Raw genomic sequence first — 26,647 nt, 5'->3', positions numbered from 1 at the left:
AACGGCTCCCAGACAATCTGACTCCAGAGTTCACGTCCCCAGCAAGACACCTCAATGCCGAGGAGTCTCCTTGAGGAAGTGGGGCTGGGTTCTGAGACCACAGTCAGTCGAGAAGTGCTGTCCGAGAGCGCTCTTTGGCTGCGTTGCCCAGGGCTTCTCTGACTATATGATAACTCCCACCGCTGTCTTGGCGGATGGTCTAATACAGCCCCACCCTGAAAATAGTCAACAGGTCCATGTGTCTGACCTCCCTCCCACCTTCTCCTGCTACCAGCCTCTACCCCTGATGACCCAGTTGTGTTCTGGTTCTTGGCTGTGTCTCTAATGCAACCAACCCATGTCCCATCTGCCCTATTTAACTGGCCGAAGACAGCAACTCTCTTTGTCTCAAAGGCTGGGTCTCAGCAGACACAGTGACAGCACATCATGACTGAGGCATGTGGACATTGTGGGCCTAAAGAAAGAGGCTTCAGGGCCCGGGGCTGTGGCTCAGTGGTAGAGCCCTCGCCTAGCACGCGTGAGGCCCTGGGTCCTATCCTCAGCGCCACATACAAATAAATAAAATAAAGATATTGACAACTATAACTAAAAAATAAACATTAAAAAAAGAAAGAGGCTTAAAGACTTTATTAGAGAACATATATCAATTTCAAACAACACTTAAATACATGGCATCCATATGAATAAGGACGATATAAATTCTTGTTATTTGAACAGTCACTTTATTAAACAAATAAAATAAATTCACTTTTAACAATGGGCATGATCCTTATAGCTTCTCAATAATTTATTCATTTGCTTTGAAATATGTACATTCATTTTCTTCAAAGAAAAATAGAACAGAAAACCAATATGATCACCATGTCACATTATAAACAAATGAACCTGTAAAAATAGCATGTAGAAAATTCAGGACCACTTAGTAGCACATTCCAAGCAAATTTCAGTCCACTTAAAAGAAATAAAATGTTTTGAAGCCATTGTAGACAGCCTGGGTGTCAGATATATGCCTTAATACAATTGGTGCAGATAATTCAAGTATAACAATTCACACACATGAACATATTAATCAGATGCAGGAGAGAATTCTCTCTCGTATAGCACAGAGCACATACCAAACTCTCAGTATGATTCGGACTAACTTTTTTTTTTTTTTTTTTTTTAACATAGAAGGGAAGGTAATGAGATTGTCAGCTGGACTGACCGAACAGCAAGCTTGGAGCGGGTGGACATGGCTCACAATCACGGTGCAGCTAGACATCATACCTCACAGGGATCTCACTTATCACAACAGTTGTAAAGGTTATAGGAAGACCATAGCAGCGAAAATCAGCCAGCCAGCCCACGTCTACTTCTCGGGTGATGAGGACAAGCTGGGTTTGTATTTTGAGCAGACCCAAGGAGGATACGAGCAGAAAAGCTGGAGAGGGCCAGGAAGTGTTGCGGAATCCAAGTTTAAATGCATCTGCCTTGTTTACTCAACTACAGTTTTGATTTCACGGGGAAAATGAGCCTCGCTTTTTGTTTTCCTTCGCCCCAGTAAGTCACATCCTTCCTAACTGCACTGATGGTGGAGTGCAGCTCCAAGTCTTCTGTTCTGCCACCACCTCTGCTGCATTTGCCTTGCAGTGAGCTGCCAGCCACCTCTGCTAGGCAGGAGCCCTGACTTAGCAAGAGCTGCTGACCTGCGAGGACGTGGAAGCCCACCAGGGGGGTCCTCTGTGAAGCAATTTTCTCCTGCACTGTTTTGTAGGAGAGAACTCTTTCTTTTAAAAACACATTGCACAATGTTTTCTTGCTGCAAATAATTCCTCCACTTTTAATAACGCGGAATTGCCTTGTGTTCGATTTTCTTGTTAAGATGTCCAAATGGTGGGGCTGTTCTATGGATCAGCACGTTTGAGGCAATGTTTATTTGCGCCAAGAGAAAGAAATAGCTTTTCTTCTTTTCTTATTCAGCCACCCACTGCAATGCTGTGCTCAACCTTAAGAACAAAGGACCAGGCCACTGGAAGACCGAGGTCTTTCCATCTTCAGTCAAGCCAGACACGGCAGCTCTGTTAGGGAAGTCCTGGGCTCGCTAGGTACAGACTCACCCAGCGAGCTCTTCCTCAGCCTCAAAAGAGCGAGAAGAAAAGAAGGTGAATTTGCCTACAGGTATGGGGACCGGCCACCATGATCAGCAAGGCTGATTTTTCCACTCCTGGTAGAGTGAGGGGGGCAACCCCAGCACATGCTTGAGATTCACCAAACCCAGGGCCTTGGCATGGAAGTGTTCCTTCCTTGCCAGGAACAACACCTTCTGCTCCCCACTCAGTTTTGTCCTGTAGGATGCCACTAAAGGTTACCATTCACGAGAAGCCCCCGTGAGGCTGGGAGGGCACCATCCTCCAGGTCTCTATAACACTGCATGGATACTGACCCACACGCTGGCCACGTTCTCCTATACCTGTTGGCTTGCCTGTGCTCTCCATGGGCTGCAGGGGCTTTGAGGCAAGGACTGTGTCTCTACCATTGTTAATCTCCAGGTCCTGGTGCACAGTCAGTCTGCACTGGGTATTACAGGCTGGGTAAATGCCTGAGAGAGCAGCCCTATGCAATGGCAGCTGCTTTGGGAGAAGGCGATTTTGTTTTGTGGGGTGGCTTCTTCTACTTCTGTGGATGTGCTAGAATCTGAGGGACACTCAGGAAACACGAGCATCTACCTTCTAAGAAGGAAGCAGGGGGGGTTCTGCTAAGCTGACATCTCCAAACTTGGGCCATTGTTCCAGCGGGGACATCAGTCCTATGTGAGATTTGAGCTACAGTCAGATGAAACTTGACAGAGCATTGATAGAGCAAGGCCTGGCAGCTCCCGAGGAGGATTCTAAAGCTCAGAGGGGAGCAGGAATGACCGCAGGGTGGCACGCCCTTCGTGAGGCAGGAAGGATGGAATTCATGGACAGGGAGCTGACTCCTCATAATGGGGGTAATGCCCCCTGATGAAACAACGTGGACTGACCTTCAAACAATCGTATTCTACTTTTAATATACTAAGCATCATGCATCAATGTGATCAAAATTTTATCCGTTTTTAGAGTGGGAATTCTTACTCCAGAGCTGAAGCATCCATTTCTGCAGGTCAGACCTGGGAAGGGGTGGGTTGTCTCAGCAGAAGCCGTGCTCATTTCCCCCTTACCAGGCCAGCCACGTGCTGTTCCCTGTGACATATTGCTCTAGCTTTTTTTTTCCCCTCCAACCCTGAAAGAACTGGAAACTCTTCACTTTAATTTGGACCAACACTGATCCCTTCGCTCTTGCCATAACTTAGCAGCTGCTTCTTAAAACCCAGAGGACCAAAATAGTCATAGACTCTGTTTATCAAAAGGAGTGCTGGGCCAAGAACCCCATCTCTGAAAGTGACTTTCTCTTCTGTTTAAAGCAAGTTTGAGATTCTGAGTCACAGGAGACCATTTGGCAGGAAGATGGTGGCTGTGTCCCTGCTAATGATAGCCTCTGGGTAGAGCTGAATGCCCCATCAGACCGAATGCTGCTGAGCTCAGCTCCGTGGGGACTCTGCTGCTAAACCCCCTGCCCGAAGCTTCCTGCAGACCCTTTCAAGGCTCCATGACAGTCCTGGACCTGAGGGGCAGGTCTGAAATCAGAGGTGAGATTGCTCTGGAGTTCCCAGGACAGGGGCTCAATTCCACAAAATCAAACCTCCCTCTGTTCACAGCTGGGGGGGGGGGGACTGTTTTTTCTTGTAAACTTTCACTTCTAACACTTACCAGGAAGTGCTCAGCCCTGTCTCCTTAGATGATTCTAAACCTCAACTTTGTGTCAAATCTTGTCCCTTCTTTCAGCGGTCAAAACAACTTCCCTTTTCCATAACGTCGCTTATGGAAACTCACACCCACACCTTTTTTAGAACGACTGCATTTTATGTAGCATCCTTCACAGGACAACCGTGAAAACATAAAACGCTTCTTAATGTCAGTGAGTGGCTGGTGGGAGAAAGATAACACATGCCAACCCGGGTCCCATGTTTCCCATGTTCTGGGTGTCTATAATCCTGATTTTGGTGGAAAGCTTCAAAGTAGTGCCAGGAGTCTGATTAAAAAAAAAAAAATCCAGGGAGGAATATTTCCAACTCAAAGAAAATAGCATGGGAGCTGGAGGTGGGTAATCGAGAATCTGATGCTTACTTAGTACCCTGAGTTAGACACATCAGCGCCCCAGGTTGGCACATGCTTGCTTATGATTTCCTGCCTAGATAAAGGGAAGTGAGTGTTCAGTGAGTGCAAATCAACCTCTGGCAACAGGTAAAGCTGCAGTAGATGAAGAGCAAAGGAGGGGGAGATCCAGCCTCTCTCTTCCTGCATGTGGTCTCTTTCAGAACTTGAAGATACAGGTAAGCTGTGTTGTAATCATCTTAGGTGGACAGCAACTGGGAGGGGAAATGGGGACCTGGAGAGAGTGTGTCTGGCGTGTGTTGGGGGCCTGCTGAATTTCATAGGTTTTATCAGCACATGAGGCATCTTCCTGCATACCTTCACCCGCTCCCCAGTTCACAGGTGAGACACGGGGGCAGAGGGGTCAAAAGACTTGCCTGGTCACTGAGAGATGCAGACAGTGCGGAAGGCAGATCCGAGACCCTGTCCGCAGCTCTTCCCACCACACTGCTCTCAAGATCCTTCTAGTTGCCCTCCTGTGATGGGCTCTGGGAGGGCAGGGGAGGTCAGTTCCGCAGGTAGAGAGCTCACACAAGGAGAGCCCCAGGGGAGGGCAGGCAAGCCCCCCCTTTTCCCATCTTCCCTCTTTCTCTGACTCCCTACAGATTTCCCTGCCCTCCTCTTCTCATGCCCCCGTCATTGCACTGTTCTCTGTGAGAATGTTTCTTTGGGAATGTGACTGTGAGATCTGGCACCTCACCTTCCCACAGTGTGCACGGGGCTTGGGATGTAGCAGGTGCTCCAAAAAGAGAGCTTGTAGAGTTCAAGCCTTATCTCTGTATGACCCGCCATTGATGCGTGTCAGGGATGAATTTTCATTGTCAGCAAGGTTGGGTTGAGTTTGTGTGGACATGTTGGAAAGTGGACGGCTGGGACTTCTTACACCCAGAGACAAAGATGGTTGTTTTCCTTCCCATCCGATGAAGAAGGCAAGTACTTTCCTTTGGGTTTTCAAGTAGGAAGCGAAATTCCGGCTGCCCATGTCAGCTCTCCACTGAAGTTTAGGAATCGGGGTTGTGTGACGTGTTTGTTTGCCAACTGCTGAAATGGAGGGGACAGCGAGCAAGGGAGTTTACTTTCTAACTCAATTATTTCTTAATCAATCTTTCTCTCTTTAAAAAAAGTCTGTAGGAAACTGAAAATAAATTGTTACTTAAATACTTGCAATGCTGGTATGTTTTGCTCATAAAAATGCTTTCTAGCATATTTTTAATAGCTTCCCTACTAGTTGGTTGGAATTTGGGCATCCTTATTTGTAAATTGAAACTGCTCCTTCCCCTACCGTTTGTCAACGTCACCTCCATCTCTGCTCTTTACCACCTCTGTCCTCTCCCGTATGACACAGGGCCCTGGGAAGGGAAGACACTGGGGGGCAAAAAGTCCTCACCCGATGCTTGGTGTTTGATGAACGGGCCTCCCAACCCTGGCGATGGCAGTGGTGAGAGGTGAGGCCAGGTTGAGCTAAAGGATGCAGACTCAGGTCTGGGGAGAAAGACAATTTTTCTGTAAGTGGATAAATCAGTGAGCGGTCGCTACAGGCATGTCACCCTGTATTTGGGTGGTGTCTGGCTTGAATACACTGAATTCTTCTGTCGGCCCTGGCTTTTCATGTGACTTTTCTTTCCCTTATTTCTAGATTGGACCAAAGCTGATGAACAGTGTTGCTCTAGCCACAGGGGTGCTTCCTTGCTGTTGACATTGGGGGACGAGGAACAATTGCAATCTGAGAGTCCCCTGGGACGGGGCAGTGGAGGGGAAACCCAAGCAGCCGCATCTCTTGTGCAGAACGCGAGCCAGGAGATGCTGTGTGTCAGCGTCCTGAGTCTTCCTAATGAGGATGAATGCCCTCCGCTTCTCAGCGGGAACCAGGGCAGAGGAGGAGATATCCCTCTGTGCTGTCAGGGCAAGGACTATGTCCACAACAGCTCAGGAGGCTGATGAAACAGAAATAGGAGAATTTCACAAGAAAGTGCTCCAAGACCCTGCAGAAGCCACCCGAGGCTTAGGCAGTAGGGTGGGAGGTAGCCTTTGGGGGGTCTCAATTAAACTGGGTGTCAGCAGGAGAACTGTGCTCAGCCTCCCATCCCGGGGGTCTCCTCTTTTCTTAGGTTATGACACTGAATAGAGGGAATTGCCTGAAACCTGCCAGAAGGCTCCTGGGTACCCATTTTCCAAGCCAATCCTGAAGTCGGGCAGGTTCCATCGACATACCCTTAATCCACCTGTGACGGGGAAGGCCTGGGTTGACCACAGGCTCCCGAAGGTCCTCCCAGATCTGGTTCTCAGGACTGGGCTGCAGCTGGTCCTTGACTCCACCTTGCCCTCAGGGCCTGGGGTCTGCACGTTCAGGGAGGGGGCTCTGCTTTCCTGGTGCTGGTGTCTCTGGGGTGACCATCTATCCCCTGACTTGAGGTGGCTGCTGGCCTGTGAGTCTCCACGGCTGTGATCTTCCCCTTAATTAGGATCTTACTATGATTTTTAAAGATATTTTCTTTTAACACCAGGATTGAACCTAATTTCACCACTGAGCCACATCCCCATTCCTTTTTATATATTTCATTTACAGACAGGGTCTTGCTAAGTTGCTTAGGGCTTTACTAAATTGCTGAGGCTGGCTTTGAACTTTCAATCCTCTTGCCTCAGCCTCTCAGGCCACAGGGATTAAAGGCATGCACCACTGTGATGGCTTTACTGTAACTTTTCAGAAACCCCAGGATCCTCAACCTTTTCCCTGGGCCTTCCTGGGTATGTCCATGTCCCTATGGACCTGGTCTCCAGACCCTAGTCTACTCTTCTCTCTCCTTGCCTACTTGGGATTGGGGGTCTTAGTCCAATTAAATGACATGGCTGTTCACGCTCCCCAGGAGTTTTTATCTAGTTGAGTAGACAGAACTTATATATGCACAGTGTATGCAATTCACATTTTAAAGTACACTAAATAGATATGGATTGTAAAAATACAGTGCATGATTAATTGACAAATATATTTTACAGAGAATTGGTGTAAAAACTTGGGGAGGGATTGGGGTAATCAGAAAGGGCCGATTTGACCTTCTGATTTGGGAAAAGAATTATGGATACTTTTTTTGTTGTTGTTATTGGAAGAAAGGAGAGCAGGGAAGGTTCAGATGGGTGAGCTGAGTGCCTCCCAAATTCCTATGGAAATCCTAACCCTTGATCCCCATTATCTCACACTGGGACTGTGTTTGAAATAGGGTCTTTAAGGAGGTCACGAGGGTGGATCCTGCTGTAATAAGCCTGGTGTTCTGATGAGAAGAGGAGGTTATGGACAGAGACCTGTGCATGCACAGACGGCCAAGACAGGGAGAGACCTCTGAAGAAACCACCTGCTAATGCCTTGACCTTGGACTTCCAGCCTCCAGAGCAGTAGGACAGGAGACGTCTGGTGGCAGCCACCCAGTCTGCAGTGCTTTGTAATGATGGGTCTGCGACGAACACGGGGGTCTACAGATGCATGGAGCCATGGCAGCAAAAGCCAGAACACACTCGGTGGGAGGGGACTCTTTTCTGGGGGCAGAAAAGTTCCCAATGCACGGACAGGGGAGTGAAGAAGTCCCAGTCACAGATGGGCTGGTGGGGACAGGAAGAAGAAGCAGAGCCCAGAAGGGAAGAACATCTCTGTCTAGCTGACAGTTTTGCCTGGGGTGTGCCTCCTGTGCCCAATGCTAAAGGAGCCAGGTTTACTTTATAGGATGAATTAAGGCCTCAAAGGCCCCAAGGGAAAATCCAACAGAAAAGAAATATTAAAGGCAAGAGACAAAAGATGAGGGGCAAGAGGACAGAAGGTGACTTTGCGAGGCTCAGTTCAAGACGTCTGAATTGTCAGTGAGCGGAGACCACTGGCAACAGAAGAGGTGCCTACCCCGGGAGTGTGATCAGCAACACCAGGAACCGCTCTGACCACCAGCTGTTTTCTAACACGTGGCCACACACAGTGTTGGCACCTTCACTGGAACCAACAGTGTCAGCCCAGAGAGACAGCAGTACAGGGAGAGGGTGAATGTTCTTGAGGACTGGGGCCTTGAGAACGTCCTCACCTTTGTGGACAGGCCCCGTGCCCTGGGCAGGGAGGCTGCAGGGACCAGAATTCACTGAGTCAGGGCTGTTACTCAGGGAAGCCCCGTCCTGTCACCCAGAGCAGAACATTCCACGGAGAAGAGTACCTACCCCAACGCTGCAGGAAGGGTGCCTACCCCAACATCTCACATGGTCAGTAAAGTCAGCAGGAAGTTCAGGGTGGAGTTATGGAGGCAGAGGAAGGGACAGGACAGGAGGCTGGGAAAGGCAAGATCAAGAGCAGGGGAGGGGGAAGGGACCCTGCCACTCAGTGTTCATCCAAAGCTCCCCTTTTGTACTCAAAGGAGACTGCAGTGTCATTAAAAGAGCCTCAATGTTTCCAGGTCCTTCTCCAGCAGTTCTGCACCCACTGCACCCCGGCCCGGTGAAGGCGTCTCCTCAGCACTGCGGGCACCCTGCCGGGGGCCATGAGCACAGAGCTTATTTCCAATTGGGAATGTCCTTGTGCCCCTCAGCACCCACCAGGGCTGGAGAGGGAAGGGCATGTGCTCCCCAGCACACGCCTCGCTCAGAACCTGGCTTTGGTGCCTGGGAGGGCCAACTACATTTCCCCATAGCAATACCACGTCTTTCCGAGTTAGGGGACCCCAGACTTACAGAAAAAAGAAAAAACAGGAAAAAGAAGAGGAGGAGGAGAAGAGCCTCCTTCTGTTTGTCCTTTGGCAGATGCCCTCTGTTTGTACCCCATGACTCTTAGTGAGCTCCAGGCAGGGCTTGCAAATGCCCCAGTACAGGGCACTGTGGTCAGGAGGACTCTCCAAGGAGCCAAGTGTGACCCCCAAAGACTTCTGTGGACCTCCCCTTTAGTAGTTTCCAAGGGTCTGGGAGGAATTTGAGGTCAGCCTTGGTCAAGGGGCATGTAGTTGTGGCTGTTCTCCGAGTCAGGCCTGGGAGGTGAAGGGCTGAGCCAGCCACCCATTCACCTGTGCTTCTGTGGACCTGTCTGCTCTGTGAGGGACAGTGAGGGAGTGCAGAGGGTCTCACTCTGCTTTCTGCACCTGCTCAGAAAATCACCCTGGGACCTGAACTTGTCACTTCGACTAGCAACTCATGCAGGTTGGGAGCATTGATTTAGCTAAGGAGAGATGTGTCAATGAATGACATGTTTAAAAAATGTTTACATGCTGAACACCCCAAACTCTTTCCCATTATTTGTACTGTGCTGGAAGCTGTGACGAGCTAAATCTGGCCCTCACCTTTTTTTTTTTTTTCAAGTTAAGAATGGGTCTTAGCTTGAAAAAAAAAAGTGGTGTGGGCCAGATTTAGCCCATGAGGATCAATTTGCCACCAATCAATGACCTCCCCTACCCCCAAAATGTCCAAACAGAGAAATATGTGTGACAGAGAACATAAAACTCCTAATGCCTAAACCATTTACTAACTAGCTGTTTACAGAAAAAGTTTGCCAAGTCTTGGTGAACATTAAATAGACTTTTATTTTTTGGTTCATCTGGGAACAGCCCTCCCCTCCCCATGTGTAATAATGCCTGCTGGAAAATCACTCTTGATTTCTAGGCAGGTGAACTTGGAACCCATCCAGCTCCTAAGTTGGGAACTGTCTGTGCCTCTCTGTGGTTTTCATGCCAAGTTCAGTGCTTGGCACAGGGAGGTAGTGTGCTGCTGACCATCAGTGTCCGCAGTGACTGGCAGGCTCGCTAGGAGTAGGAGTGTTCCCGTGATTCCCTTTGGGACCTTTGTGTTCCTGAGGACCTTATGGTGACAGTCACTGCTGACTGTGGCTTACATGCCACCAAATTGAGCAAACCAAGAGCCTCCTTTCCTAACTTTTCCTGAACTCCGTGGTGTCCTAGCTAGGGAGAAGGAGCAGAATTACATGTCCTGTCTGGTAGCCACAGAGAGAAACAGGGACAAGCCTGCACTTGGCCCCTGGGATGACACTGTGCTGCCAGAGAGAGCAGGAGAGCAGGTGCTAATGCAGCTGGAATCATGGGTTAGAGATGGAGGAGCAAAACAGGGAAGTTAGAGGTTGTGGATCTCGGGGACATGGAGGTGTCGTTGAAAAAGGAGGTGGAGGCTGAATTTGGGGATATTCAAAGAAACCCCTCCGCTCACTCCCCTATTTCTTCATATGCCAAGTGAAGCCCTTGCTTCTCTTTCTGCCACATGGGAATGTCCCGAGATAAGAGAAATCACCTGGACAAATAAAAAGCAAAGTATAGATGAAAATAAGAAACTCACATTGGGCTTTTCAGTCTTCACGTCTTCTCTTTCACATTCAAGTGCACCTGTTGCATTCAGGCTATTTAATAGGCCCGTGCCCTCAGCATATTTTTCTCTAAATACAGTATACATCTGCTTTCGGATTTTTTACCTAATGAAGTCTGTAGCTTTCCTAGTCTGGCCAAAATTATTTCCAGATTATAACATGTCCACACTGAACATGATATGGAAGGAGATAATGTGGTAGGTAACTCCTGAGCCACAGGGAAAGGAAAAGGAATCATTTTGCCTCTTGAAATGAGCAAGCTTCCAGCCTAAGGGCAGTTCCTTGCTTCTTAGCTGTAGCAAAACACCACTAAACGCCCTGCCCCTCAGCCCCCTGCCACCCGGCAGCCTTCCCTGCAGGTGGGAGAACCCATAATCCAGCTGCAGTGGCGAAGAAGAAATGACATTGTCCTACCCAGAGCAGATGCAGCGATTCCCAGTCCACCCACATGACATTTGGGTCTGGGGATCAAAAATAAGACTGTGCTGATGGCAACCAGGGCAAGGGGCCAGGGTCCTCCGCTGACACCCTAACTTGTTTTCCTGGTTCAGCTGGGTGACAGTCATTTCCACTCACTCATCTTGCAGGGACTTTGAAGGGCCAGAGGCCACTGCTGTCATTGCTTTTGGAAGATGGTGGACTCAGCCCTGCTCCACAGCTTAGTTTGTAGACACGGAGCAGGCGCAACAGTGTTCCAACTGGGCTCGGCAGGAGCTGTGTACAGGTGGTTTCCTGGTTAAAAGTCCTAGTAGTGTAAAAGAGATCAGAGGGTCGAGTGAGTACAGCTCTGATGTCTCCATGTGTGCCACCTCAGCCACCTCTGCCTTCCCTGGCTTTTTCTAGGAAATTTGCCTTCCACCTGCTTGACTTCCCCTTGATTGCCACCCCTCTCCCCTTTGTTGATGAGCAGAGCTCTTGTCCTTAAATACACCAACAAATGTTCACATAAAGAGGCAGCGTCTTTTTTGGCAGGAGGACCTGTGCAGATCTCGCCCCAGAAGCAACTGAGAATGTTTGTCCAGCTGTGACTAAGTAGCTGTCATTAAAGGATGAACAATTACTTGCCCAAGCAAATAGTTTCCCCAAATGTTCTCACCCCCAGGCCATGACCAAGAGACCGACTGAAGCTAGAAGATCTGCATGATGGTGCACATTGAAGAGAGGAGAGACCAAGATGATTGCGATGTGCCGCTTTCATATGGGAAAGAAAATCCAGAGGCAGGGGGCTGCCATCTAGCAACTAGCACAGCTGCCAAGGTGCCTCAGATTGCCTGGGTCTCTGGCAACCTGGCAATCACCACTCTGAACCTTTCTCTCACAGTGGCATCCATGAGATTCCCATGCTCAACACATTCTCTGCAATTCATGGTGGAAAACCTATCATCCCTTCCCTTTTCTCCAACTCAAACAAAATTTAAAAAAAAGTTGGAATACACATGAGAGTAAGCAATGGATCTGTTACATTCATTTTTTCTCAAAAAAATACACTTCCAGAGTGTTCCTAATAACCACAGCTGGTAATTAATAACTTCAACACACCTCCCAGTGGGTGTCCTGGCCACGATTGTGTTTTCCATTCTTGGCCTACACAGCCTCTTCTGCATTCTCTCATGTGCCCATCTTCTCCCAAGTTGGTATACTTGTCCCTTCTTGCAAGGTCTGAACAACATTCTAGATAATCAACCCTAAAAAAGTGGTGTGGTCTTCTGGAATTGTAGATACCGAATTTCTGATGATGACCTGCTCTTGGCTGCACTGGAGATTTGGTAGCTTACTTGCCAAGGTTAATTTGCAGTCAATCCCAAGGAACCACATTTTAAAGTGTGGGTATGAGGACCTGTGCAGGTCTCGTCCCAGAAGCAAATGAGAAGAAAAGGAGGGTGAGTAAAATGCTCTTCTGAAACCCTTGCAAATAGTCTGGGGAAATTTTTGAATAAAGAACTTCAAGGACCCTTTCAACGCATGCAATATGATCTGCAGAAACAAGGCCCATCTTGCCTCTCCCATGCGACATCAACATCGATTCTTGTGATGTGGGGACAATCCCAGAGCAGCTGCTTTTTATAACACATTGAAGAAAACATTGTAACCACTGTTACTCTGGGTAAATTCCTCCCACTCCAAATAGAAACAGTAAACATGTGAGTATAAATATGACAATCATTTGTTTAGCTGTAACAATTTTAGATAATTTTTGGCATGCTTAAAAGTACAGATATTTTTGTGGATGAGTAAAACATAACTTGTGTATTGTTTAATCTACACTGTTACTAACTTTTGGGTGACATTACCAATTTCTTGGCATGTTTATACCAGTTATCATGCTATGGGAAAAGAAAAAAAACATGAAAAGTTTGCCTCCGCAGAGAGAGTGGTGCTGGAGAACAGTGGAGCAGACAATTATTTATGGATAATTTTACATGGATACAATTGTCATGGTTTTTATCTGATGGTCAAAAGATTTCTTAGTGGTCTACTTTGATTGGAAGTGGCATGCTGACTTTTTGGTGCTCTTCATTTTCCCATATCTAAAATTTAGATTTATCTGTAAAAGTGTTTAAAAGATCATCTCTAACATGGGATGACATTTTGCTGAAGAAAATTGATTACCTATGAGGATACCCTTCCTGCAGGGGAAACCAGGGCCAAGCGTGATAACCTCCCCCTCCCCACTTCAGAATCTGAAAGAAGCTCTCTGGACAACAGAGCTTATCTTTCCTATCAAGGCAGAAATCAGTGAGGCCTGCCTATTCCAGTTCTCCCTAATGCCTGCCTTGAGAATACGAAGGACACATCTGGTAGAAGCATTATGGGACATGCAGAGAGGACCAGGAGAGTCTAAAAATCCAGCCAACTTCTAAGTGCCAGAATCCAAGTTCTGAACACAAGGCCAAATATCTGTCCCTCTGGACAATCAGAGGACTCCAGGCAGAATAACACTGAGGAAGCAGTCCTATTCAAAATGCAAACACACAAAACCCACCACAAAACCCCAACCCACATGCATGTACACCATCCATTGCAGTGTGGAAAGAGAGTCGCCTTTGAGAAAGATTTAAGGAAATGAGCACCTTGCAGCAAGGAAGGAAGAGAAAGATACTGGGGCCACAGCCTTGCTGGAGGTTTATGAATCCCCTTCAACCTGCTCTGGAATTCTTAAATCCTAAGTTCTTAATGTGGAAGTTCTTAATGTGGAATGACAGGCATATTTGAATTTTTACATATGGTTACCATCTCCGTCATTAGCAGTCATCTGAGTTATTAAGGTTAATCAAAATTTGGTGTTTATATAACCGAAAAATAGCATGTTCCCCAGGTTCTTGCAGAAAGCAGCCATAGATGAAATTGAATAGGCTCCTGGGATCTTTTGCCAGGATAGATGGGTTTTTGTCAAAAATGTTTGCAAACTCATGCTCTGGGCAGTTCTTTGACCATCAGTCATTCCATGTTCAAGGCTGAGCATTAGTGTCTTTCAAAGTTCAGGAAGGATATACCTGGACCTTAGGCTCATTCCAATACAACCCAGGTAAACCTCACCTCAATGTGCAGTTGGCAGGCAGATAAAAAGAAATGGAAGTCAAAAGAGAATAAGCTCTGTATTTTCAAATTGGAGTTCTGGAAAAGGTAAGTGATTTGTCAAGAAAGGTCTTTTTAGGCCACATCAAAAATGCTGTGGAGTAATTTGGCAATCTTTACCTTAGGAGGAAATGAGCACCCACCCCAACTTCTTGATCCTTAAATGTTGCAGAAGGAGCTTTCTTTCATCTAATCTGGGAGCTTCTGGAAGGATTTCTGTCCTTAGTAGTTAATTTGCAAAACTGAGCCTCATGTCTCTTGGGAAAAGTATGCTTTTCCTGCTTGGTTCTTTCCACACTCTCCAAGCCCAATGGCAGAGAATGTGTCTCTGTCTCATTCTGAGACATGAATGTCCCTTTAGGGGACAAGGAACAATATCCAAAGTGCAGCCAAGGGTAAATCTCACTGTCCAGTTGCACCCAAGTTGAGAAACTCGTTGTATCAGAAATGATGGAGTTTTAAAACTCGCTCTAAAAGAACCTTCCCCGGGTATTGGCCGCCATCTTACAGTTCTTCCTCTCTCGGCCCTGTCTCCATAAATGTCAAATGTGGCTGTGAGTAGGTTTAGCCTGAAAATAAAATCCCCTCACTTTCATCAAGAAATAGCTCCAAACTTAGAGTGTGTGCTCAAAATATTCATGATGAAATCATAACCCTATATTTATAGTCTTTTGGATTGTGTATGAAATTCTGTTTCCCATGGTGTTTTTCGTTGAAAGGGCCAGTTGTGGAAAGCAGATTCAGAAAATGACCAAGAGATGTTAGCTTGGGGGAAATGCCGTCTGGCTCATTTTGAACCAGGTGGTTGTGAGACATCCTGCCTCTTCCGTGGAACCCACCTGCTGCCTGATGAGTTGGGGCTCCTCCCCCACCCCATTCCCAGATGGGCCTTTGTTGGATGGTGCCCTCTTGTCCTGCAGGAAGGGTGAGTGGCCTTCTGTGTGGGAAGTGGGAGGCAGCCTAGGGTCACCCCTTTTCTCTGACCTTTCCTGTCCTCTAGACTTCCTCTCCGTTCTCACTGAGGGAGATGGTGTGGATCTTAATGGTTGGAACTTGGTGGTTTTCTCCAAGGCTGGGGTCTGAGGGCCCTACACAGCAGCAGACCTGCAAAAAGCTTTTGCTTCTCACCCGAGCCGTGGTGCAGGCTGATTGGTCCTTGGGCATTGTAATCCTGGCAGATCCGTGGGGCATGGAAGAGAAAAATTTCCACTCACAGACCCCATCCGTCTTGGAGATCTTATAGAAGGTCTCCCCGGATCCCACGGGGATGCGAACCATGTCCTTTTGCTGCCCCTCCAGGGCCTGGCTGGGGGCATGCAGGGTGTAGCCCAGGGCGTGCTTAGAAGACTGCTTTCTTCGGAGACACTGGATTCTCAAGACATTCTGGAAGGCTTTCTTGAACTCTTGACTGGAGCATGGGTAGATGATAGGATTGATGCAGCTGTTTAGGTATCCAAGCCAAAATACTATTTTAAAAACTGTTTCGGAGGGCTTGAAATCAGGAAAGAAAGACCCTGGAAGAAAACACACAGAGTCATACATATATTATTTGCAATTCGATAGGCCAAGTGACTAGGAAAACAAACCAATATGCATCTTTTTATATTTTTTGAATGTTTAGAAGATTCTTGATGCATCAGAATTTATCAGATTTGCCAGAAACCTCTTGGTCATATCCTCAAAGACCATTCTTATGTGGCCCATGTGTGGCCATCAGTATGACAGCAGGTCCAAAGGACAAGGTGACATCATCTCTGTCAGTGATGGAATATCACTGGGTGGCTCTTGTGATGACTTAAATAATGAAATATTAAATACTGGTTAAGACTAGATATACAAATATTTTTGTCTGAATTTTAAAACAAGTTGGAACCTACTTGAATAATCCATTTTAAAATCTGGTTCTTTGGGAGTGCCTAATAATAACTATCACAAAGGACCCTAGAGTCACAAATTTTTCTGGAGTCAATTCGAGCCTGATCTCATTGACCAACAAATCTTCCTAAGCTCCTACATAGATAAACCCAATCTGCTTTTCACTGGTGTGATGACCTAACCCTGATATTTCTCCCTCAGATTGGTCTAAACAATGGGATGTGACACACAAAAGCCCTAACCAGCTTTACCAAGAGAGCCCTAAATGACACAGTTAAAGGGATCTCTCTACTAAACATAGAGGTGATGATAATGAGCAAGTTATTTTACAGAAATCAGTTGACGTTAGATATTTTAACTACAGTTCAAGGGGACACGTGCCATTATAAAAACTAAATATTGTGGATGTTTCCAATGACTCTGGTAACATTCTTAAAGCACAAAGTGGCCTCCACTCACAGACTGAAGGTATGTTGGGTCCCACCTGAAGCTTCAATGAGTTACTATCTTCTTGGTTTTCAGAGACTGGCTGAAATACTAATTGCTTTTGTGCTAATTGTTTGCAAAAAAACCAAGTAATGTTCTGCTGTCTCATTTATTGCTGTCCTAGCATGATCCCTGCCTTAGGTATGCCTTGTCTATCTCCTACCAACAGCCACCATGGACTATGCACTGCCCTGATGCTGGACACCTGTAAGTCCATGCCCCACCTGATAGAACAAGGACTGTAGGTCACCTTCCCCTTCCCTCAGCAGGAAGCGGCTTGGAGATATCATTGCCCATTTTTCATAGAAATGTAAGGTAGAAATTGACTGTGGGGAAATGAAACAGTGGTCCACTTCATGCTTTGAATATAGCCCTTGCTGCTGTGTTGCTGGGACTTATTTTTAAAATGGACATGTTTCTTTCTCTTTCTTTCCCTCTCCCACGCTGAGCCACCCTTAGTTAATCTGGGGGGTGTTTGTGCATGGGGCGGGAAATAACAGATAACCTCCTTCCCCATCCTAGGCTGAGATATCTGTCCTTAGAAATGAATAATTCAGATTTCGGGGATGGCACCAGAAGGTCTATGACATCTCTCAAATTAACAAGTGAATTATGACGGCATCAGAGCACACCTGGAAGGTAGCCTTTGAATCAGCTCTTTAAAAGCCTTCTGTTCCCCCTGATGGGCAGAATCAGAGCCCCTGCAACAGGAGTCCCCTGTGCTTCTCCTTTGCTAGCAAAGCAATAAAACATCTTTTACCTTTTTTCTCAAAAGCAAAGCAAAACACAACAACAACAACAGATTGGTTCCTTGGAGACACCTTTTACTCTGATGCAGATGGGACATGGTTCAGAATTCCCTCCGTCCTCTAAGCTGGAGTTCTGTACTTTGATGAAAACCCCCTACTGTACAAAATATTGGCTCTGGGAACTTACCGCCAGCGACCTTCAGCCGTTCTTCCTGTGGATGCCTTTGATGCTACAGTCTGCTTGCCTTCTCAGTGTTCCCTGTGACTCCTAATGTTTGTCAACTGCTTGACCATCAGGTCCCCCCAGTCCCTGGCTTAACCAGCTTTAGAGCATTATTGCTTCTTCTTATTATTAATCTGGCCCGACTCACCACCACTTTCTCTCTCTCTCTCTTTTTTTTTTGTCCTCTCTAGTTGAGTCATTGTGTCTTAAATGCCCCTTTCAATGCCCCTTTCAATCCTCTCTACCTACTCAAACCTTATCCATTAATGTGCACTGTGGGAATCAGGCCTCTTGTCCTTTACACAGTAACCACACGGAGCCCTTCGCAGCATGGTGACAAGACATAGGGCCCTAAAGTGGAAACAGTCTCACGGATTCTTTTATCAGGTCAGTTTGATCGCGCACAGGCCTGCAGCCCTCCTGGCCCAGTGTGACATATGGGCCACTCCCAGACCCCCAGATGTGCCCGGCAAAGGAACCGCGTGGATCATGAGACCCCAAACAGCCCTCTCTGTTCCTCTTGGACAGGCTGTGGAAGGACACCAGGACCCTCCCTGACCTCCTCCTTTTCCTTCTTCACTCTCAACTCCTGTTCCTTCTTCCCCTGACCTTTAGTTACAGTTCTATGCACACTGGGGTGAGCGGGTTTGGGACAGTCTTAACATTCCTGTGGGCCTCACGTTTTCTTCCTGAATAAAGGCTGAATGATAATTTCCAATGGACACACACGACCTTTTTCTGACCGTCCTGATTTTATGTATTTCTTTCCCTCTCTGTGATGTGGACCCTTCAAACTCATGACAGACTGCTGGGCACACTCGCAAGCTCCTCTGGCAAACAGAGCGCTGGAATCTAGTGGAACAGCAAACTTACATACCGTGGAGCCCACAAAGAACCAGAATAGTGCCGGGGTTGATATGAGCACGTACCATTGAGGCATGATCCCTGCCGAGTTTTGTGTGTCTCAAGGAAACACACACACACACACACACACACACACACAGGCACACACACAGACACAGGCACAGGCACACACATGCACAAATGGTGGGTGCTGACTTAAAAAAACACACGAGGAAGTTTCGTTCTTTAGTTCCAAAGCTTCTAACATTGTCCCATTGTCATAACAAAGTCCTGCATGGCTGGGAGTGTGTCTCCAGCCAAGTGGGGGGTTCAACGCGTGACATACAACTCAGTCATCCTCAGTGACACAGGAAGAATGGGACACCTATTAATATTCCTACTTTACAAGGGAATAAGCTGTTGCTTAAAGAATTCAAATAACTCAGGTCATTCAAAGCGTAAGGTGGGGCTGGGATTTGAAATGCGACCGTCCGATTTGAGGGACTGTTTCTTCATGGAATCTTAAAATACATCAGAACCATGGATTTCTGGGGAAACAGGGTGAGATGAAGAGATGAAGACGACCGTTGGGGGAAGCTGAATCAGAAAGATGCTCCTTCCAATTTCACCTGAGAGGCAGAGACAGCGTCAGTGTAACTGGCTCTGCATGACTACGATCAGCTGTAGGAGGCATTCATCCTGTGGTATGATGCCTATATATCTCCTGTCATTCCTCCAAATAGGGGCAGTGATGTGATTAAGGGAACCTGTTTCACCTTTTCCTGTGCGTCATGATGGCAGGTATAGCAAAAAACCACCTTGTCTGGAAATTTCGTCACTCTGTATACCAGTGGACAGCTAGACTTTCTTTATTTGATGAATTTCAGTTCACGGGAAAAAATAAATAAAAAATATATATATGAGCTATGAATATGAATGTTACTGAAGTGATTTGAGAGCTTTGGAATCTCCCACGACCCTCCAAGGACCTCTGCTTACAGAATCCGGTTTTGCAAAGACGAGTCTCACCCTCTCCTCCTGGACGCCTCCTCCCACCCCCTTTCCTCCCTCTCTGCCTGTGTTCCCAACTGCAGGTCTGGCTGACCCAGAGGTAAGTACAGGGTCTCCCTTCTCTGCACCTGTGGAGGGCAGGCTGTGCCCTCCTGTGAGCTACTCCAGGATGCACAGAACAGAGGTTTGGGGGCTGTGCCGAAACCTGTGTTTGGGGGCTGTGCCGAAACCTGTGTCACTCCATTTAGTAAAGTAGCGGCTTGCCATGAGCGACTCCATTTTGAGTTTCAGTGCTGAAATGGACTGACTCCGCACCTTGTTTGTACAAGTAAACAAATACCACCTGCCTAGCACAACCATAAGGCACAAACTGATAAGTAAACCAATCCTGCTAATAAAAATGACCACCTGTGACTCATCAAATTAATCAGAAGCACCTAGATGTATGGATGGATCAAACTCATTGGGAAAACCAGGCCCCAGTGCTTATAGAACACACCAGACCATGGAATGAAGCAAGCCCCTCACTCGAAGCCCATGAAAGGAGGACCACCCAGAGACTGGACACAGCAGCACCTTGACTCTGTCACCTGGTCACCTGTCACAGGCCTTGCCTAGGAAAATTTCTACAGAGATGAACCTCTGAATCTCTGTCCTCGGGTTTCAGCAGAGTGTGGTTTCTTCTGCCCGTGACAATCACACGTGGTCCACTCCAAACTGACACTCTGAAACTGTCATCCTCTTGTCCTTGGCCTGGAATACATGGCAGCACTTTGTCTGATTTTTTTGATTTTCCAGCACTTTGCTGGCTCTGTTCTTTGGCTGGTTCATGATCTTATCGAACCACCCACAGTGATTCTTTGCATTCTTATCTGCTCTCTGCCTCTGCTTGGAAACCTGTGGCTGTCTTAAACCTTCCTTGGCCTTTCTGTGACCTACATGTGTATCATTGTGTAAAGTGTTGTGTGGCTTGGATGTTAGAAATCAAGATTGGAATAAAAGAACTTGTGATTGCCCTGCTCTGACCACCAGGTGACCCACAAAGATTCAGTGAATTGCCTCTGATGAAGGTGGCGTAGCCCTGGAATTTGTTATTAATCAATAAATTCTGACATTGTGGAAAGACACACACAGTTTGGTCTATGTTAATGACAGAGCTCGCTCACCATGGTATCACACTCAAAACACCCATGTTTTCACGACAGCTGAGATATAGGATGAGACAAGAAGTTGGTTAAAAAACTAATTTATACTGAGATAAGGATGTAAGAGAGTCCCCAGCCTTAATCCTTCAGGGGTATTTTCCTGTTAGGCCAAGAACTCTCTGGATACTGACTTTTCAGACACTTGAGTTAGAGATGCCAAACAACTTCCCATAATTGGTGTCCCCCCCCCCCCCCATTAAGTGTGTCTAGGCACGTGTCTAAGCCTAGGGCAGACTTTCCCCTTCCCAATCTGACAGTTCCACTAGGGCCAGGGCTGGGAATTCTTCCCTCCTTCCCTGGGAGAGCCATGTGGTTTTCTGAGCAGCTGCTGAGGCCGTGGTTAGGGGAGGACTCATAATGAATGGTAAGACCTTTAGCAACTTTCCAAAGGGTGAGAGAAGATAGCAAAGGGCTGCTCCCCTCCTTTTGGACATTGTTCACATCCCCAGATCTCTTTCTTTATTTCCCCTTCCTTAGGAAGGGGAGCTGGAGCTGGAATCCAGTTTGGAAAACAGCTGCTGTCACCTGGTCCCCATCTGATCCCTCCTCCTGCAGCCGCCTTCTCTGCCCAAACCTTCTCACTCTGAACCCCACCACTTCTGTGCCCAGCCTCAGTTGCTTCTTAGATTCCTTCTTTCTTGATGACTGATGATGCTTTTTAGAGAGGAAGACAGCTGAAAAGTTCTTGCATCAAGGAAAGGAGCACCAGGGTGGAACCAGCCCGTTCAGGATGGATGCCTTGGACCTCGTCACTAGGCTATGAACTCCGGGTGAACAGGGCCAGGTCCCTTTTGCTCAGCTCCGGGGCTGCAGAATCCAGCATAATGCAGGGCCTTGAAGGCTCAGGACTTGTTGAGAGTGGCCGACTTCCTGACTGACTGCATGGCCGGGTCTCCTGCCCTCGCTGTGGTTCTGCCTCAGTGTGGCCCATGTTGTCTTCTCTGCTAACAGCCCAGCTCCTTCTTTCTCTCCCCGACCCTGCCTTCTTCCTGCTGTCTGGGTGCTGGGAGCCATCAGCCAAGTAGGTATGACAAATTCCTTGCCAGCTTACTCCCATGCTGTCTAGTGGAAGGACTTCTGTAAGGTGACCTTGCTCAAGGACCAGGGCAGGATCCGTGTTTAGGGTGTTCCCCCTTTAGAATAGGGCGGTTTAGCATAATAGGAGATTAGGGTGTTTCCCCTTTAGAATAGGGCGTATCCTGCTGCTGAGTTCCTCTTGAGTGGATTTGGGCAGAGTAGTGGAATTGGGCAGAGTGGATTTGGGCAGAGAACGTGGATTCCCCCAGAGCGTGTTTGTAGACGGCCGGTGTGAGTTCGGGAATAAAGAATTGCTGTTTGAATCTACAAGCTGTGTGGAGACTTGTGATTTGTGCCCAGCCAGAGACTGCGGCATTTGGCGGTCCGTACGGGGAACATCTGAAAAGAAGGTAAGTGAAATTGTTTGCCCCTGAGGAAGTGTGAAAGAATGGGTGAGCATTTCAAAAAACAACGCCAACGCGTTCTTGTTTTGATTTATTTTGTTTTTATTTCAAGTTGCCTGTTCCTAGAACTTTCTCAGGCAAACTGGGGAAAATGGTTAACTCAAGGTTTGAAGTTGTTCACCAGCGAGGGAGAGAAATTGTTAGAGAAAAAAGGCACCCCAGTAAGACCAAGAACAGCTAGGGCATATGTTGATACAATACAAAAATGCAGCCCATGGCTTTTAAACGAGAAGTTGTTAAATATATCAATGGGACCATCATGGTATCCTGTAGAGGATTTTTCTTCAACAAGAAAGAGATGGCTAATTCTGTTTACTACGCTTGTCTAAGATCTTGGTTTTTACAGACATCTGATTAATTTACAAAGCTAAAGTGTTAAAATATCAACCACTAAATATAAAATCAAGTACTCTTTACTTATTAAGTTCCATAAGGTAATATATTTAAACATTATGTGTGTTTTCATAAATTGGTAAATGGAAAAAAAAAAGTTTAATTTTGCTTTGGTCTGTGTCTTTGCTAAAACAAGGTTACTAAGTGTTAAGATTCTATCAGGTGTAATTTATATACAATAAGAAAGAAGAAGTTTCAATTGGGTTTCAATTACAGTATTATAGTACCATAAAAAAACATGAAAGTATTTCATCTTATTAAAGTGGAGTAATTTGTCTAAATCAGAAATTTTATAAGAGTTGTTTCAGAATGTGAATTTATAAAAAGGGTTAATGGCTAGAAAAGAAATATTAAAAGATTGAAGATGTGAAAATATATTTTAATATAAAAGGTTAATAGAAAAATAAATGTTTCTAGATGAGATAATCTCTGTGTGGTAAAGTAAAAAGTTGTGAAATGCCATTTAAAAAGATTTTGAGGAAACTAGACTTACTTTAAAAGTTTGAGAAGGGAAGAAAGAAAAAAAAAGATATTTGTACATGGCAGATTGAGACAAAGCTTCTTAATGGAGTAAAAAAGGCCTTTGGTTGAAGGGCAGCCATGTAAACTAATATTAAGCGATTTAAACAGAGTCTAAGCCTTATTTAAAAGAGTGAAGCTGTAGGTGGTGAAAAAGTACATTTAAAAGTACAGTATAGATAATAATTGTAAGACTTTAAAAGGTTAATTTGAAGGTGGTTAAGATGCCTTCATGATGGAGAAAAGATTGCGTCATTCGAAGCCTAGTTAATCTTAAAAATTGGAAAGGGGTATATATCCCCCAAAGATAAACTTAAAATAACGCTTTTTACTCTAAACTTTTTAAATTTGGATTCATCAGGACTTAGTGCTGCGGAAAGGCATATGTATCCAAAAAATGTGCATAAGCCTAAAATTCTTTGGAAAGATATTCTAACAGGACAATGGAAAGGTCCAGACCCAGTGATTGTCTGGAGTCGGGGCTCTGTTTGCGTGTTTCCACAGGGAGAACAGCAGCCGATTTGGATTCCAGAAAGACTAACCAAAACGATTTCTACAGATCGAAAAGAAGATGATTTGACTCAAATCCATAACAGCTGATATCCAGAACTCCAGCTTGGCCATTCTTACATCTGCAACAGTGATTAACCAGGATGCTTTTTTCAATATCTATTTTATTATTGCATTTTTCCACATCATAAGGTTCTATTTTTATTTTTTGAGCTCATACAAACCTAGGTTAATGTTTTTCTGATCAGTTTTATTTTTTTGACTGTGGAGTTTTTAAACATTGCAATGGAGATTTCACCTAGGTAAAGCTACAAGGCCTTTATTATTATCTTATGTGTTGTACGTTTGTTTGCATTTGTGTTTTGTGTTGTATGTCTGTGTGTGCGTATTTCATATATGAGGAGCGCTCATGAGAAAATGGATCCAAATTATTATTTTTTTTATTCACGTGATTTAAATGGCTTAATTTAAATTAGGTAAACAGCTGTTAAGGATTGTTTTTAAAGGTGGTTAACAGATCTGCTTGTTTACTAATTTAAATCAGGTAAACAGCTGTTAAGGATTGTTTTTTAAGAAGGTTAACAGATCTGTTTGTTTACTTTCACCTTTCCTTTTCATTATATTTAATAATTCTTTTCAGGTTAATGTCTTTTTAGCATCATTGCCAGAATTCCTATCTTCATCCCAATGAATATAACTCAACAAGTATGCTCAATCAAGGAGTCAACTTACTTTGGGAGGAAACGGACTTTGGGAAGAAACGGACAGATTGATAGATTCCTCCCCTTTGAACTGCTTACAGAACTTGCCTAGACTATGTAACTACATTTAGTGCAGCAAATTGTGGTAATGCTGGCATATCTTTGCTGATGGTGTCACCAATGATGCAATTTTTCCAAAGGAACTGTCAATTGGCTTGGTGTCGTGGCATTTCTGTATCCTCCTCCCTTCTGCTAGTGATGGTCTAAAATTTGGGGGCCAATGGCTATATGCTGGACCGGTAGTCAGTGACGGATATGATCCAATTGCAGTGGTATCAACCTAAGACAGGAGGCTGACGTCTAAAGGTCAGTTGCCTAAAGGTCAGTTTTCCGATGACGGGTAAGAACCATATGTTGAATTGGACAACCTACCAGGCACGGTCCTTAAGCCACATTAACCTCACTCCCCCACTGGCACCAAGGCCAAATTTGGGGGCCAACAGAGGTGAGGCAAAGAACCTCACCCCCCCACTGGTGCATAGACCTATCCACAAGTATGGCTGTATGCTGGACCGGTAGTCAGTGACGGGTATGATCCAGTTGCAGTGGTATCAACCTAAGACAGGAGGCTGACGCCTAAAGGTCAGTTTTCCAATGACGGGTAAGAGCCATATGTTGAACTGGACAACCTACCAGGCATGGTCCTTAAGCCACATTACTTGTTGTTTAATTAATCAGAAGGGGGGAGATGCTGGGAGCCATCAGCCAAGTAGGTATGACAATCTCCTTGCCAGCTTACTTCCATGCTGTCTAGTGGAAGGACTTCTGAAAGGTGACCTTGCTCAAGGACCAGGGCGGTTTAGCATAATAGGAGATTAGGGTGTCCCCCCTTTAGAATAGGGCGTATCCTGCTGCTGAGTTCCTCTTGAATTCTTAGAGTCAGACAGTATATTTCGGGAGACAGAAGCCCATGAGGAGTGGATTTGGGCAGAGTAGTGGATTTGGGCAGAGTAGTGGATTTGGGCGGAGTAGTGGATTTGGGCAGAGTAGTGGATTTGGGCGGAGTAGTGGATTTGGGCAAAGTGTGGATTTGGGCAGAGAACGTGGATTCCCCCAGAACGTGTTTGTAGACGGCCGGTGTGAGATCGGGAATAAAGAATTGCTGTTTGAATCTACAAGCTGTGTGGAGACTCGTGATTTGTGCCCAGCCAGAGACTGTGGCATCTGGGGTCCCTTTGATTTGTGCCCTCTTTCTGTTCAATCCTCCCATATGTCACTCCCGCACCCCCCCTCCCCCAGCATGCTTCGGTTCCTAACACACTAGGTTTCCTCACCAAGCTTCGTAGGAAGAGCCAGACTTTGGAATGACCCACATGAGAATAGGGGCTCCTGTTTCTCTTGTCACCAGGGCTAGGTTTTCTTTTCAACAACCTCTGCAGAGCCGGCCTCAGGGGAGCCAGCAGCTCCCTGCTAATTCCCCGAACACCTCCCCCTGCAGGTCAGGTCGGCCTCTGCATGTGAATCTGCCTGATTTAATTCTTGGGCTTTGGAAAATCCCCAAACCTCTGGGAACCCTTCCCTTCACTGAGTTCCCTGTTGCTATTTAATTGCTGTAGAGTTGAGGAGTTTTTTCTAACCCCTGAACACCCTGTGAACACCCCGACCAACTTAAGATTGGTCAGATCAAGAAGGGTGCTAATGGCTAAATACCACCATGGCCAGTCTCCTCACCTTGGGAGATTCAGAACCCTCATTTCCACTGTAGAAGCTTCTAGATTCCCCAAAGAAGTTAAAACCGATGATTTCCAATGGTGCCTTTACGTCTTGTCATTTTACGTCCTGTGGATTAGGAACATTTGCTTCTCATTTTTGATCTTGGACTCATCTGGTGGGCTGACAGGAGTGGGGGGAGGACACTGGGATTTATCCCAGGAAAGGCTTAGCCCCTGGAGTCATATTTCAGCTCTCGAGGGAGCTAAGTTTTGACTTAATGCTTCCAACAAGAGACACTAAGTTTTCTTCCAACATTGGCCTCCTATGGGAGGTTTCTATGCCTGTTGCTTCAGTTTACTCCCAAACTCAGTGAGAACAGAAGCGTTCTTAAATTTTAACACAGCACTGGTAATTAGAGGGGTTTTTTTTTTTTTGGCTTGGCGGTTTCTTCCAGAATTGAGGGAAAGTGGTGCTGAAGCAGAGAGCCGTGAGTCAGTCTCCTTGGTTCCCGCCTGGCAGCATCTGTGCTTCGTCTTATCCACCTGTGAACTTGGCACCTTAATGATATCCTTGAGAGACAGGGGCTACGGAGAACCCTAATTAGCGGGAGTCATGGGATGCTAGACTGTGAAGATGGGCAGGAACTTAGGGATCAGTAATCTCACTTTTACACAGGAAGACAGTGTTTTCCCAAGGTCACTCGGCTCTTTTGTGGCCAAGTCAGGACTAGATCTAGAACCTGCTTACTTCTACTTCCACTCCCCATCTCTGCGCACCCTTTAGCAGCCCTATGTTGGCGTGGAAAGTACAAATGGTGACGTGTGCA

General features: G+C 46.2%; 1 protein-coding gene across 5 annotated transcripts in view; it reads right to left on the bottom strand.

Moving 5' to 3' along the window:
* Positions 1-612: 612 nt before the first annotated feature.
* Adra1a (adrenoceptor alpha 1A) overlaps positions 613-26,647 on the bottom strand; it is a 103,411-nt gene continuing 77,376 nt past the window's right edge. For 3 of the 5 annotated variants that reach the window (XM_076853544.1, XM_076853543.1, XM_076853542.1), the window contains one exon: positions 613-15,626. In XM_076853544.1, coding sequence (XP_076709659.1) covers positions 15,109-15,626 — 518 coding nt within the window. In that variant the 3' untranslated portion in view covers positions 613-15,108. The remainder of the gene's footprint in view (positions 15,627-26,647) is intronic. The other 2 variants (XR_013091165.1, XM_076853545.1) reach the window with 2 other exon arrangements.

This window comes from Callospermophilus lateralis, chromosome 4 (genome assembly GCF_048772815.1).
Source record: "Callospermophilus lateralis isolate mCalLat2 chromosome 4, mCalLat2.hap1, whole genome shotgun sequence".
In the NCBI taxonomy this organism is placed as follows: domain Eukaryota; kingdom Metazoa; phylum Chordata; class Mammalia; order Rodentia; family Sciuridae; genus Callospermophilus; species Callospermophilus lateralis.
This window is presented reverse-complemented; position numbering and strand designations above follow the sequence as displayed.